This window comes from Cydia strobilella, chromosome 9 (assembly GCF_947568885.1).
Source record: "Cydia strobilella chromosome 9, ilCydStro3.1, whole genome shotgun sequence".
Taxonomy (NCBI): domain Eukaryota; kingdom Metazoa; phylum Arthropoda; class Insecta; order Lepidoptera; family Tortricidae; genus Cydia; species Cydia strobilella.
In genome coordinates, this window is record NC_086049.1 from 2362452 (window position 1) to 2377490 (window position 15039).

Sequence of the window (15039 nt, forward strand, 5' to 3'; positions counted from 1 at the left end):
CATAATTATAATTTTTCCCGCCATCATCCCAAAATGAGTACAATAAAAATATGGAATTTTGTATTTAGAAGTGAGATTAACTAATAAGTTTTACAAGGACGAAGTATTTCCATCGTTTGAGAACTATCGGGAGAAATTAATCTTCAATTGTAATGTGTGAATTGTCTATCTAGCAATTATTGTTTTCATACGTCTGGTTTCGCGTATCAATAATCATAGCGTGGGAGTATTGGAGCGGCGCCCAGAGAGCGTCCCGGTATACAAAAATACTCCTTCTTATTCTTGAAGCATGACAAAACCACCATAAGTTGATACCGAGATATGAGGTAACTGTGTGTGATGGGAGATCACGCTTATTCTGGATGTATGGTGGTATAGTAGGGCGTAAAATCCCTGACACCTACAGATTCTGAGTGACGTCAGGACTACAATGAACTTGTAGCGAACCTAGTGCACATGTTGCAGCTAGCTGTGTTATCTTTAGTTGCACAGGGAGAGACAGGAATTGGGAATGGTGTAATACTCGTATACAGTGTGAAAAGAATGAATGGGCCCTGGAAGGAAAGTGCCTTAAAACCTTAAGTTAGCTCATTTTGCTTAAAGGAAACATTCTTTTATTTTTAAAAAGAAACAAAACTGCATGCAAAGATTTTTTGAAATTAGCTTGTTTCACCCGGGAATTGAATCGCCTAAAAATTAAAAAAAATTAACACGCTCTTTTATTCTACTATTCGATACAGTGATACAGTTAATGTTAATGATAACATTTCTCCAAGAAACATTAGGCCTTACACTCGTCTGTCGTACAAAATATCCATAAAATCGAATATTTAGTATTCAAGAATATTTCTAGACAAGCAAAATTGAAAAAAAAAAACTGAATGCAATTTTGTTTGCACATATTCTTTATAAATTGCTGTTCTGTTTTAATTTAATTTATTTAATTTTAATTATACTTTTTTTACATTGTAATGTGTGGACCTATGTTGTCTTGAAATAAACGGATTTATTTATTTATTTTCAAAAATAAAAAAATGTTTCCTTTAAGCAAAATGAGCTAACTTAAGGTTTTGTGGTACTTTCCCTCCAGGGCCCATTCATTCTTTCCACACTGTATAATAGTTAGCATTCAGATCCGTGATGTATGTATCTCATCTTCGTTTTCAACCTGGTTAATTCCTACGCTACTGTATCGGCGTCCCAGTCAGGACCCAATTTCCAAATGTTCACCGCTTTGCACGGTTTTCGCATACCGTTTGGCACGCATGTTATCCTTCACAGCGTCCAGCCTGTTTCACCTTCTATCGGGCTCAGATTACTTAAAAAATTTAATTATTACCCACGTAACTCGTAAAGCCATACCCGCAAAGGCAGTTTTATAAAACAGTTATCTGCTTCTTTCTCGTAAATGGAGAAGTTTACTGTACTTTTCTATCCAATACGAGGAAGTAGCTACAAAGGGGTTTAAAACTACACATGCACCGAGGTCGCTAAGGTCTAGTAGTTTTATTAGGGTTCCGCACCAAATACATTTTAAAAAAAAACCACTTATGGTGCACATTGCTAAATATCTCGAGAACTACGTACGCTATCGACTTAAAATTGGGAATAGTTATGAACGAGGCTAACCCATACGCATTGAGTGTTATTTATTTATTAAGCTGCTTTGACGATGTTAGGCTGACTAGACCCCTAGGTCATACATGATACACATAATGGGTATATTCACAGGTTTAGTGCTGAAATCGGAGCCTATAGTCATAACAAACTGATGGAATGACACGGTACTCCGCCAGTATCGTATTTATAGTAGCGTTAGCGCTCACGTTCACACGCTAGTAAAAATGATGTTTGTAGTTTGTAGTACGCGGAAGTTTGTATATTTTTATATCACATGAGGCTGTAAAGAAACAATAATCGCCCACTATACATTATACTAAATAAATTCTGAAATTTATAATTTGTGAAGTTCTCAACCCGTATCGGACCAGCGTGGATACCACGTGGGAACGATATGCCAATCTCTGGGCAATTTATTAGAACTATTAATTAGCCGTTCTCGGGAAATATACCTAATTTAATATTAATGTTAACTAATGTTATACAAGATATATGTAGTACTACGTAAACGAAATTAATAACTAGCTTAAATCTAAAATAGGCCCTTGAGGCATTGTACCAAGGATGCTGGCGGCATTTCCTCGCTGTATCGCAATGCTGATACGTTGTGCGAGGAAGCCGCCAGCTCTTCGGTCACCAGTTACGTCAACCAGACGCTTCGCGATTTCTGCAAACAACTTGTGCGCGCTGGGACCCCACATGGACCTAGAGTTTCAACTCCAAATGTTATAATAATATGTAATTCAAATGTATATGGACATGGTCTGAAATAAAGTATATTCATTCATTTATAACAATAATGTACCTAGTAAGTTATTTACTTAGATATATAGGTACTAACATACAAAAAATTAAAAAAAAAATTCAACATGAAATATTTTTATTTATTTGTACGGGGTCAAGTTATATTACGAACATACGGGATACGAACCCACAACCTCCGGTCTGAAAGCCATACCATACCGCTCGACTACAGGTCTTCTTATAATAACCTGTACAAATCAAAATATTTAAATAAATTCAGTATGGTTTCACTCACTATTGTTTTTAATCGCTTTTGGCGACATGTTTCGAATTCGTCGGGAATCCTTCCTCAGGCACGATTGTCCGCGGCTTGTACTCCTACACAATTCAGCTATACCACCATATACAATTCACTTGTGTGATAACTTGATAAGAAGATATGAAGGTATTCAATTAACCGACTTCTTTACATACGACTTTTTATGACTATTTGTTATAACTGTTATAAGTTATAATAATAACGAATACTTTCCACTTTTGCTAATAAAGTACCCAAAGTAGGTAAGTACCTGAAATAAGTAATAGGTAATTGTTTGTTTTACAAAGAGGCAAAGTAGTTGCTTAACCCTTCGTTCTAATATTGATAACAGAGCAAGCGAATGATTCCAAAATTGAACCACGGACGCCCCTTGCAAAATTTGAAGGTAGGTACAGCAAATATTGTTATCAGATCTTACAATCACACATTTATGAAAAACGATAATGTTAAGGCTTGTTTACTTGTATCTTAAATCGGAATGCGTTCCTGGTACTGTGTGCAATCACAATCATACATTAATCTGACGTAGGTATCTGACAGGTGGATATTTTGTGAACGTGCAAAATAAAACCACTGCAAATTAAAATATGTATTGCAATGTACTTATATAAATGTATTATGTATCCGTGGATTTACTTATATATAGTTTAAGGTTAAAACGAGAATATTTTAGAGGATTCCAGAATTAAACTATATTATGAAGGGGTACGTTGTAAAATTAATTTTTACCTATTAATTTTATTAGGCGTGTACAAAGTACATACCTAATGCTTTTTTATTTTATTTACAAATTTTCTTTTATTAAATCCGTCGATAAGATTTAACATGTATGTCTGTCTGTAGCATCGTAGGCATCGTAGCTCCGAAACAAATTATAAACTAATTTCAATGCGGTTTTTTAAATTCAAGTCTCGAAATGTTTCTTAAATAAATGTATAACTCGCTAGATAGATAACTCGTTGTAACATTGTTGTTTTTTTTTTAAATTTTAAATTTTGAGATGATCAAAACTAATATTCTGTACGTATAGAGGATTTTTATAAGCATTACAATTCACGTCACATACAATTTGTGAAGGGGTAGTGAGAGTGAGCGATATATTTACGAAACTCCGGTTCGTTCATTCGGCCGGAAGGATAACTTCGTTTAAAAAGTTTTCTTTCCTTTGAACCCTCTATAATTTCCATACACGTGTCGGTAAATACTGACCTCAATATACAATATTATATAAATAAATTAAATAAAAATAAATTATTTACCAAGACAAAAACAATGAATTGCAACTACAATAAAAAAATCGGGTAGAATTTACAAATATTTGTGCAGTAAAATGGATGATTCAGGGACCGCTGATTTTCAGTCCCCGACCAAAAAACTTAAAGGTAATTCTTAACTAAGTTATTAAACAAATAACTAACCTAACTAACTAACTAACCAGATGAATAGTTCGCTGCCAAAGCGATATGGACAGTTTATCATTCCAAAGGCTTTTTTAGTACCTAATATATGGTTTGATAGTAATACATAGGATTAATTTGCATATTCTTAGGTAGGCATTATGTTTAACCCATAACCATGCAAATTACTTTTTAAAATGTCACTTAACAGCCTCTTAATCTGTTTTTACCTTCCCGGCAGTCGCTCGCGGCATACCAACATGTTTATTGAATATAAATAATTATTGTATCACAAGACAACCTTGAAACAAGATCACATTGATATGACTTTTCGATCTTATTTTGCATTGCCTGGATCATCACCTGAATGAGAAAAAGTGCTAATAGAATAAGTATAAACTTACCCGCTGAAGTTAAAATCAAGCTAACAAGAAGCCCGATAACCATGTATTTACACATTTTGTTAGCAAAATGTTATATTTGTTTTAAAAAATTTATGTTCACTTCAATCACTTAATCCTAGATCACTTTAACACATATCAACTTCAGTTAATATTTTTTAATTAAAAGTTCACAACTCCGCGTAGTTGAATACGTAGACAAGTTTTGTTAAGGACGAGACGTCCTATCCCCTTGACTTATCAATCTCAACTGTTTACAAAACCAAACGAAATGAATGAGCAAGTGCGTGGAGTGGACAGCAACTGCCGCGCAAACAGTAGTTTGACAATGAAGCACAAATAAAAACAATATAAATATAAAACGTACATTATAGACATTTAGTAACCTGTATAATAGATATATCATACTTTTCTTATTTAAATAGAAATTTCATTAGAAGTTTATTCAAAATGAAAATATCCCAACAAATATTTTAGCAATATTTTTAGCATGGTAAGAATGTCTTGTGAATTGTCAACTGTGACATACGTCAATGTCAGTATCAGCATCAGCTGGATGTTCAATGTATTTATTATTGCTCGAATTTTTATGCAAGAACATTAATAAAAGGCGGTTAAAAACATAAGAATCACTTAAACGAGTCATTGTGAAATATGTTAATGCCACGTTAATGCAAATTACAAAATAAGTCTAAGAAGGAATAAGAAAGTTCATAACATAACCTACAATGGCTACAAAAATGTTGAGAAATATTTTGCGAACTAAGCCGCCAAACATATTGTTTAGGCGTTGGGAGGGTACAGAAAAGAAGGTCGTTGTCTATGATCCATTTGTAAATAAGCCACAAAAAAATAAAGAGACGTATTTGGAAGCGATTAAAATGTTCGAAGGCCGGGACATTCGGCGGCGGGGGCACGTCGAGTTCATTTACGCAGCTTTAGGAAGAATGAAAGAGTTTGGTGTGCAGAAAGATCTTGAAGTGTATAAGGCGCTGGTGGAAGTGCTGCCGAAGGGAAAGTTTATAGCTGAGAATATATTTCAAGCGGAGTTCATGCATTATCCAAAGCAACAGCAGTGTGCTGTTGATTTGCTTGAACAAATGGAAGACAATGGTATATAGTTTCTATATAATTATATATTTGGGTCAAAATTCTTTACATTGTCTTGTTTCTGACCACACTGTCATGCATCTATTTATGTCTTTTATCATCAAATAAATAAATAAAAGTTGAGTGCTATTGCATGTCTTTCTAGCTGTAGATTATAATTTTTTTGACAAAAGTTAAAAACTAAATTTCACCCCATACGGAAGTGAAGCTCCACTCTCACGTCCCATTTTTTGGGGTCAAAAAACAAGACAACAAAAACAATTTTGACCCATTTACTAAGCCTTGTTGATCTTATGTACTACATTAAAAAAACTACTTTGTAAAAATAATTTCGGTAAAATACAGTTTGGTAAAATAAACTAACAATTTATTATTAACACATCACATTCGCGGACGGTAAGTGATGTCATGTGTCATAGGCCAAAGGAAACCAAAGACTACGCAAATGCTATAGCATTCGTGTCAACGAATGTGTTAATAGGGTATATGAATGTATTTAAAATAAATCATTTTAAATCATGCATGAAATAAAGTACCAAAAAATTAATAGAGAAACATAGACAGAAGTTATTTTTAGACACAATTTCTATTTTAAAACCCATATAAAACTATAAAGAGTAGGTAATTTGATTGTGACATCACATGCTAGTGTTTCATATAAATTCCATAGTAGCAAAATCGTTTTAACAGCTCGAAAAAAGAAACTGATTTGACTAGTAGTCAAATACCCTATGGTCTGTCAACCAATCAACCAACCCAACACTGCAAAAAGTTTGTAACACTGAAGTGTCTTTTTCGCATGAAAATATGTATTGAAAATATTTTCTTACTGTTTTAGGTGTCATGCCCGACTCGGAACTGGAACAAATACTCCTAAACACCTTTGGACGGAGAGGCATACCACTCCGGAAGTTCTGGCGCATGCTGTACTGGATGCCTAAGTTCAAGAACCTGAGTCCATGGTACTTGCCGGATGAGCTACCAGGTGATGTGATGGAGCTAGCAAAACTTGCTATACAGAGGATTACTTCAGTTGATCCTGATACTAGAGTTGAAATTTGGCAGGTAACTTTTACGTTTTTTTTTTGTCTTGCATTAATCATTAGCCGGGTCCACACAGACCGAGCGGCCACTAGATGTTAAACAATTTAAACATACAAATTCTGTTCTTAATACAATATAATTTCAGGCAGAAGAAATAGAAGCATCCTTAGACAAAACCTGGATTGTCAGTGCCCAGAGTGACGCACAGAAGATCCTACTAGCCGAGCAGCCAGAAAACGAACCGTTAGTTGTTAGAGGGCCCTACAAAGTTTGCATTCGGGACCAGTTTGTCACATACTTCCTGTTGCTGGGAAAGATCAGGCCAGAGATAAAGGATGACAGTGATCCTGATGGTATGTTTTTCATTGTTAAGACCAGTCTGGCCCATTCTGCTTTTTAATACAGTTGTACAAAAGATTTTCGACAACATTAAAAACCTCTTTCAAAGTCGGTTAAAAAGTAACCTATGCCATGTGTCAAAATCGGCTTAGTAGTTTAGATATCCATAACACTTTGTAAACACCCTTCTATACTAATAAAATGTTATTTTTTCAGATGTTTCTAACCTCAAAAAGCCTTCAGGCATACCTGGCTTCATTGGACAAACGACATTACCGTCAAACAGATGTATAGTGCATGAACAAGATGATGGAACTATACTATCTGTATGTGCTACAGGTAATAAATACTTTTTTTTCTAGGATATGTATTTAGTGCCAAGCGTAACGTTGTCAAGTGATGATAATCCGCATTTGTCTCTCATTCACTCTCTTAGTGCCTTAAGTATATTTAAGTTTAGTATTGGTGGTGGGTAGGGTACATCTAAAGAGTCACATTTTGCGAAAATTTAACCCAATTTGAGCCTTAACTCGGACCGTTAAGGTTGAAATTATATTTACACGTATACCTGGAGAAGGCTTATACGATAATAGGGTTGACAACTGTCAAAGGTTTGCAGAGATGGCGCCATCATAGCTTTCCCCTTCTTTTTATGAGATTTGGCTTAAAGGGCTGGCATCCAGGGCATTAAAAAAACAAAATTTGACACAATTCTTGGGATTGACAGGGCAAGCTATGCTGGCGCCATCTGCTAAACACTTCGACCGGCCAACCCCATTTCGTTACAATAAAGTTTAGTACTATAGCGAAAATATAGCGCTATTGAACATATATTACTTTTCAGGAACATCGTCAAGGGACTCCCTACTCTCTTGGATAAGATTATTAGAAAAGAACGGCAACCCTCTCCTGTCCAACATACCAGTTATGTTCACACTCACAGCGCCACCCAACGACCTTACGGTACCTGAGACGCAACCGGCGACAGGGAATGAAAAGGAAAAGGTGGCTGGCACAAGCTAGTAAATATATTATTGTTAGTAATAAAACTAGATGAATTATGTACATGGTTTTATTTTGTATTTGGTAGGTAAATTGGCTTAGCCTAAAACGCTCTGATTAGTACCACAAAATCTATGAAACTTTTATAGATTTTATACCCAGAGTTGACAGATAGAGGTAGGGTCGCTAATGCAAAATTATGACTTCATGGCAAGCCGATTTCGCACGCACACATACTAACGTACTGGTTAGTCATTCACCGCTCAGCCCTCGTTCTGTGTATGTGTGCGTGTCGCTTGTGAACACGAGGAAATCGACGTGTTATTAAATCACAATATTGTCTTAACTCTAATTCTGCCTACCTTTCAACTCTGTGAAAAAGTCAAACTTATGATGGCTGATTTTGTGAAATTACACTACTTGCACTAAGTATACCAATGTTATGAACGTATTACAATGTCAATTTTTAAGATAAATGGACTAGGATACTATTTTCGCCATGTATTTAAGGTATGCAGATACTTAAATATGTATACATATGAATTATAATGTACATGTCTACGTTATATCACAAAATTTAAGAGCTCACTCACTATGCCCAGTAATGTGAACACTCTTTTCTGCCATCAGTACCCGTACCACGAGTCACTGACAGTGTCAACATTGACATATACGCTAAAGTCTACGTAATTTTCTTTCTATAGGGTCAGGTGGGGTAAATATAAAACGCGGGTAAAAATAAGACTAAGTTTTTAACACTCAAAAATTTATTCTATTTCATTCCTGTAGAAGTCTACACACAGGGACCCCTGATCCTACATCTCGCTCGCACTAATATGTTAGTACGAGCAAGATGCATAGAAAGTAAGTTACATAGACCTTAGCGTAAATGTTAGTGTTGACACTGTCAGTGACTCGTGGCAAGGGTACATACAGGTCAACTACAAGAATCATAGTGCCAAGATTTACCCTGGCTAAAAAGAAACCGGGGAGGTGTCTTTTTTGAGATATAAAGATCTCCGAACTGAGGGGCTAGCACCCCTGGACATCATTTCGTAAGTCGCGCAACAGTATGTTGTTGGGGGGCCTTCCGACGATATGATATTAGCCAGGTCCACACACAGCATAGGCGCGCTTATTGTATCGACATTTTTACTATTTTTAGACGTGCCTCGCGCGCGCCGCCTCGGCCGAGGCATGTCTACACTGGCCGTTTTGTGCGCGAAGAAATTGCCTCGCGCGTATGCTCGCTCTGTGTGGACCTGGCTATTTCCGGTAAGCAGTCTTTACATAAGAACACTGCTGCTGGTGCTACGACTAATGTGCCACACCCAATCTCTCTTTGATTTCATTATAAAGAGATCATTATTTTTTACTACAAAAAGACGCGTCATTTGCGCTAGCCCCAATTAATGATTTCTTAGCATATTCACCTTTGTTACATAGAACCAACACACAAGCTCTAAGCAATCATAGAAAAGCTTAACTGCCCCCTCTCTCATATTCCCGCTTCACTTCAAATACCTATACACGAAGCTCGTACTCAGAATGTGTTAAAATAAGGGTCTTCAAAGTACGGCGGGAACAAACTTATGGCATCAGTTTCATTTCCCAAATGAAATTTTAGCAAGTTTTTTACTTCGCAACCATTTCATTTCCCAACCCCATATTTGCGAAATGAAAATGACGTACTAGGTTGGGTTAGGTTAGGTTGGATTATGAAAATTTGCGAAATGAAATTTTGCCAAATGATAATTTGCGTAAAAAAGTTTGGGAAGTAATACTTTGGGAAACGATTTTTGGCAATACATTAGTAAACCAAGTACGGCCCGCGAACCTTCCAATCTGGCCTACGACAAACCTGGCAAACAAATTTGACAGAAGAAAAAGGTGGGAAATTGAAATGTTGTCACTTTGTGCCAACATTTAAAAAAATTGCGGAATTTTAGGTACTGCTAACAAAATTGGCTTATCAGGCCCTCAGTTAAAAATATTGGACCCCAAAAATAAAATTAACCAACATAATAGAACTCCCACAATCAAGTCCACTCATAGTCCTCATCTTCGACAAAAGAGATCGTGCCCCACTGTCAAGTGATGTTGTGCCAGTCGGTCTGCGGTAGGAGGTAGGTCTCGTTGTCGCTGCGGATGACTGTGACGCCGGCGCCGTAGTAGGGGATGACGTAGGCTGAGCCGTCTGATGGACCTACAACCTGTGAAATTAATGGAAGAGTCATTCAATTGCCATCAGCTTCTTAAAATTATCTCGGCTTTTAGCTACAGCATGTTAAAGGAGCTTGTATCCTCTATTAACAAGCTGTAGCTGTGGCCGTTATGTGCGCGAGGAAATTGCCTCGCGCGTATGCTTGCTCTGTATGGACCCGGCCAATAAATAACAATTAGCGCTGGCACTAGTTTTGAGAAACTAATTAGTATGAAATAGGATTTGATTTGAATCTATTGGTTTAGACTTTAGAAGGTGAAAGTGCCTTATTGTCAAGCTGCCAGCAAGTACTGAACATGAATCTAACATGTATCAATGTCAGTCCTTTCAACATTTGACTCGGATAAGTCAGATAATAATTTCAACCTGTCTTATGTGCAATAAAAGGCGTCAATTCCAAGCAAAAAGTCCCACTTCGTCGCTTGCCATAAGGACGGGTTATTTGTATAAAGATACAAGCAAAATCTCATCCTTATAGTAAGCGACAAAGTGGGACCGTTGACTAGACTCTGACACAAATGTTTACATACATACCTAGTCGGCTCATAAGTTCTGTCACTGGCCTTTAAAATTTAAATTTGGAACTCCTAAAACAAAAACCGTTCTGCATTTGAATTTCGAATCTTTATTAAATATTTGAGTAGTATAATTTTGCAATTTTCTGTTTTCTTCAACATGGAGTGGACGCTTAAAGATAGCCGTACCGCAATAATTGCACTATATCGTTGTGGTCACTCGCCGACTAAAATTTTTAAGCTACTTGAAAATTTAAAATTCTCTTAAGATTTGTGTATCGTACCATAGAAAGATACAGTGAGGTCTCTAGTTTAAATGACAAGAAAAGAAGCGGTCGTCCGCGTACAGCTAGGACTCCAGCGGTTGTACAAGCAATTAGGGCACGCATTGCCAGAAATCCCGCTAGGAAACAAAAAGTTATGGCCCTCCAGATGGGTTTGAGCAAAAACACGGTGAAAAGAGTGCTTAATCAAGACCTGAGACTTCGTGCTTATAAACGAAAAACTGGCCATCTTCTCAATGGTCGGCTTAAAGCTTTAAGGCTTAAAAGATCTAAAGCTTTATTGAAGAAGTACGCTAAAAATAAGCACCGTTGTATACTGTTTTCGGACGAGAAAATTTTTGACATAGAAGAAAACTGTAATAAACAAAATGATAGAGTGTACGCTCGCAATAGTAAAGAAGCGTCTAATAGCATTACCCGTATTCAAAGAGATCATCACCCTTCATCTGTGATGGTTTGGCTGGGAGTTTCTTATGCGGGCGTCACTAGTATGCATTTTTGTGAGAAAGGAGTAAAAACTAGTGCCAACGTGTACCAAGACACGGTGTTGACTAATATTGTGAAACCACTATCCCATACGATGTTTCTAAACCAGCATTGGGTTTTCCAGCAGGACTGCTCCAGCCTATAAGGCAAAGTCTACACAAGCCTGGCTCGCCTCCAATAAAATCGACTTATGAACTTATGAACGTATAAATACGGCATGAAGATTGGCCCTCCTCTAGCCCAGATCTTAATCCTTTAGACTATAAAATATGGCAGTATTTAGAGGAAAAGGTGTGCTCAAAACCTCATGCAAATCTAGACTCGCTGAAAAAATCTCTTGCTACGGCAGTGGCCAATATCGACATGAAAGTGGTGCGTGAATCCATTGACGACTGGCCACGAAGACTTCAAGCCTGTGTAGATAATTATGGCGGTCATTTTGAATAAATGTTATACATTTAGATTCTCTAGTTTATAAGCCTTCAAACGCTGTACAAATTATACGGAATAAACTTAAACTTTTGATTTTATTTGATACTATGTATATGACAGAACTTATGAGCCGACTAGGTACATATAAAATGATTAAAAGACATGAATGATTGATTCCTAGGGGCTCAAAAATCCTTTATGAGGAGTTCAAGTAGGAAAAAATACTATACAGGCAGTGTTGGCCGAAACGTTAATGCAATTAACCAGTACAAATTGAACCGTTAACTGTAACCGTCCGTTACGGTTTACGGTTCAATTTGGACTGGTTAATAGCTAATTGCAATTAACATTCGCCAACACTGTATACAGGTCACAGACAGGAAAGCGTAGGAGTGAGTTGAGGGTTTACGCCTGAGGGCTCAAGAATAAGGTTTGCAACCACTTTAAAATTAAATTACCTGTGCAGCTATCAGGATAATATCCAACAGCTGCCCCAAGAACATGAACCCTAAGGTGCACAACTTTGCCAGCCCGATGCCCGGATATCCGAGATAGAACCGGTCCAATCCAAACATCCCTAGGAACACGGACAGCAGCAGCGCTATCTCTAACGAGTACCCGTTTGTCCATTTGCATGGCATCTTTCTTTTGAATGTGGAATTTGAGGTTCCTTCACATTTTATTCCGTCAGCAGCTCTGCATAACACTGAAAATAAAAATGTTTATTTTTTGTGCCAGACTGTAAGCAACAGTAAAGTAGACGACCAAGACGACGTAACCAAACTGACGACCAGGGTCGTAAAACTTAGGCAGAGTGAAAGGGATGATGACCCCGGTTATCAATTTGGTTTGTGTCTACTATAATGTAAATACTCTATAACCATAAGCAGCACCAATTTTATGACATAAACCAAACATCTGAACAGTTATAATGTATTAGGATTAGCAAACCTATTATTATTCTGCAACATAGTAAAATAAACAAACAGGAAAAAGCCAAAAAACACAGCATTGGTTCAATACTTTTCATTATGGTACATTTAGTCGACGATTTCTAATAGTTTTTAGATTGAAATGACTTACCTTCTGCCTCCCCCTCTGAAGGTACATCTTTCCCAGGAGAACAGCCTCTAAACTGCTGCGTATCGGGATCTATTTGGTCTATGCCCGGATCCGGGCAAATGTACTGCCCTAACCTTAATGTACTACAGTCTACCACGAATTCCTTCGGCTCGTCTGAAGCCAGAGTTGACGAACAGAAAAATAGTAAACAGACGAGTATAAAATGTTTTGTCGTCATAGCTGGCTCCGACTGCCACATGTAGGAGTAATTGGGTATATTAACAACACATTACACTTTCAGAGCCACATTTTTAAAGGTTTTTCTACTACATTACTGCACATTATTAATTCAATATTGAATTAATTTATAGGATTACAATTCTATTTGCAATACGATAAGCATCCAATCCACGATGAATGAATGAAATGAAACAACTCCAATAACTCCATTCACTCGATAAACGTCACTAATGACAAATGTCAATCAGTAGCGTTCGGATACAATGACACATCGAAAATCAACGCTTCGAAAATTGCTCTTGCACATGGCCCAAATTAAGTCACTTGGACAAGTTTTATGTATCGCGTGTACAATAGGTATAGCCCACATAGCCATAGCGAACCATGCTAATCTAGCAACTTGTGCATGTGCAAGCATAAGCTAAACTTGCAAGTAAAGCCCCGGGCCGATACAAACAATATACGCAACTGCTACTTTATAATTCATTCATAATGACTGTGTCCATGTAATTTTGCATCTCACTCTACAAGCATAATTGGCTCAGGATAATGACTAAAGCATAGAAGTCGGGCAAAAATGCTTCGCAAATATGTATACCCGTACTTTACTTCCTTACGAATTAGATAATGTGCCGAAAAGAGATGCATATATGCTTGTTATTTCTCATTTACGTACGGTGTCATAAGTTTGATAATTTGCTAGGGATGTAACTGTGTCGACTTTTTATATCGATAAATTATGCATAAGTTTATGTGCCGTGTAAAATAATAATCACGAAATTGGCAAATTGATAATAGTCTGGCTAATGAAAGATGAACCTGAAAAAACGCGGCAATTTCAAGAAATCTGTAGCAGGCGGCTCGTTGAAATGAAATGAAATGAAATGAAATGCGTGGAATACAAGGATTGCATAACTTTTACACTTTTTATAATTTTCATATTCTAAAAATCGTTAAAAAGTATAAAAATTATGCAATCCTTGGAATCAAAGAGCCGCCTGATATGAGGATTAATGCATGTACCTAATATAGCTTTTATCTCATTTGCAGTCTACCACCCAGAACCGTCTAACTATACCTCTCGTTTTTTTATCATTAGAAAGAAGGCGAGCGATCTTAACGTGTCGTTTTATCGAAAAACACTTGGAAAATAAGTCACAACAAATATAATATACGATCATTTACATACTTTTGCTTTCATAAGTAAAATATTGTTATATTTATAAAAAAACTTGTCAATAAAAAGACACGTGGAAATGGTTTACCGTTTTTTCTAATGCTAAAAGACTAAGTATAGTTTCTAGTCATGTACAGTCAGCTGCAGAGAAAAGGCACCCCCCTGCATACAAAGTTCTGTAAATTAGTATGGACGTGGGGTACCTTTTCTCTGCAGCTGACTGTACCAAATAGGAAATAATAAAAAAAAACGTTCGTGTAATATTTTTTTATTATTTAATAATAGGGAATATTACGCGAAACTCGGCGTAGGTGGCGCCATTATCACAATCTGAGGGTCTATCGCGAAACAAGAAAATCGAACTTTCGTTATTTAACATCTCTGTCACTCTTGCGTATTCGAGCGATAAAGAGGCAGCTAGATAACGAAATTTCGGATTCGAGTTTTCCGGTAGGTCCCCTGAAAACTTGTCAAAAACCTGTTAAAGGTACAGTATGAATAAGTTACTCTACGGTGCACTAAAAAAGCTAGTGCTGCACTCTGGTGGCAGAACATTGCAGTAATATCCCCTATTCCTCGTCCTTTGGAAATCTGAAATAAAAAGTTGAGTTTTGTGACCAACAATATTAATAAAAGGAACATT

At 36.8% G+C, this 15039-nt stretch overlaps 3 protein-coding genes and 1 long non-coding RNA gene across 5 annotated transcripts in view; 1 reads left to right on the forward strand and 3 right to left on the reverse strand.

Annotated features, from left to right (window-relative positions):
- The window catches only part of LOC134744102 (uncharacterized), a 38096-nt gene extending 33396 nt beyond the window's left edge, over nt 1–4700 (reverse strand). The window contains exon 1 of the mRNA XM_063677793.1: nt 4485–4700. Within this exon, the coding sequence (XP_063533863.1) occupies nt 4485–4539 (55 nt within the window). The 5' untranslated portion in view covers nt 4540–4700. The remainder of the gene's footprint in view (nt 1–4484) is intronic.
- The window catches only part of LOC134744115 (uncharacterized), an 86565-nt gene that overhangs the window by 67533 nt on the left and 3993 nt on the right, over nt 1–15039 (reverse strand). The window lies entirely within an intron of this gene.
- Nucleotides 5015–15039, forward strand: part of LOC134744096 (evolutionarily conserved signaling intermediate in Toll pathway, mitochondrial) — a 502842-nt gene continuing 492817 nt past the window's right edge. The window contains exons 1-5 of one of the 2 annotated variants that reach the window (XM_063677784.1): nt 5015–5594; nt 6430–6656; nt 6781–6988; nt 7191–7313; nt 7819–7996. In XM_063677784.1, the coding sequence (XP_063533854.1) occupies nt 5210–5594; nt 6430–6656; nt 6781–6988; nt 7191–7313; nt 7819–7996 (1121 nt within the window). In that variant the 5' untranslated portion in view covers nt 5015–5209. Of the gene's footprint in view, nt 5595–6429; nt 6657–6780; nt 6989–7190; nt 7314–7818; nt 8036–15039 lie in introns of those variants that run through there. The other variant, XM_063677785.1, reaches the window with a different exon arrangement.
- Nucleotides 8043–13379, reverse strand: LOC134744103 (TM2 domain-containing protein CG10795). Its single transcript, XM_063677794.1, has 3 exons — nt 13001–13379; nt 12376–12623; nt 8043–10189 (listed from the first exon to the last, which is right to left on the reverse strand). Exons 1-3 carry the CDS (start codon nt 13236–13238, stop codon nt 10067–10069), a joined length of 609 nt encoding a protein of 202 aa, XP_063533864.1. The 5' UTR covers nt 13239–13379; the 3' UTR covers nt 8043–10066.

Coding starts and splice junctions, on each gene's coding strand:
- LOC134744103 (XM_063677794.1), bottom strand. CDS start 13,238: ATGTGGCAGTCGGAGCCAGCTATGACGACAAAACATTTTATACTCGTC. Junction 12,624..13,000: donor TTCAGAGGGGGAGGCAGAAG/GTAAGTCATTTC, acceptor TTTTATTTTCAG/TGTTATGCAGAGCTGCTGAC. Junction 10,190..12,375: donor TTATCCTGATAGCTGCACAG/GTAATTTAATTT, acceptor TTAATTTCACAG/GTTGTAGGTCCATCAGACGG.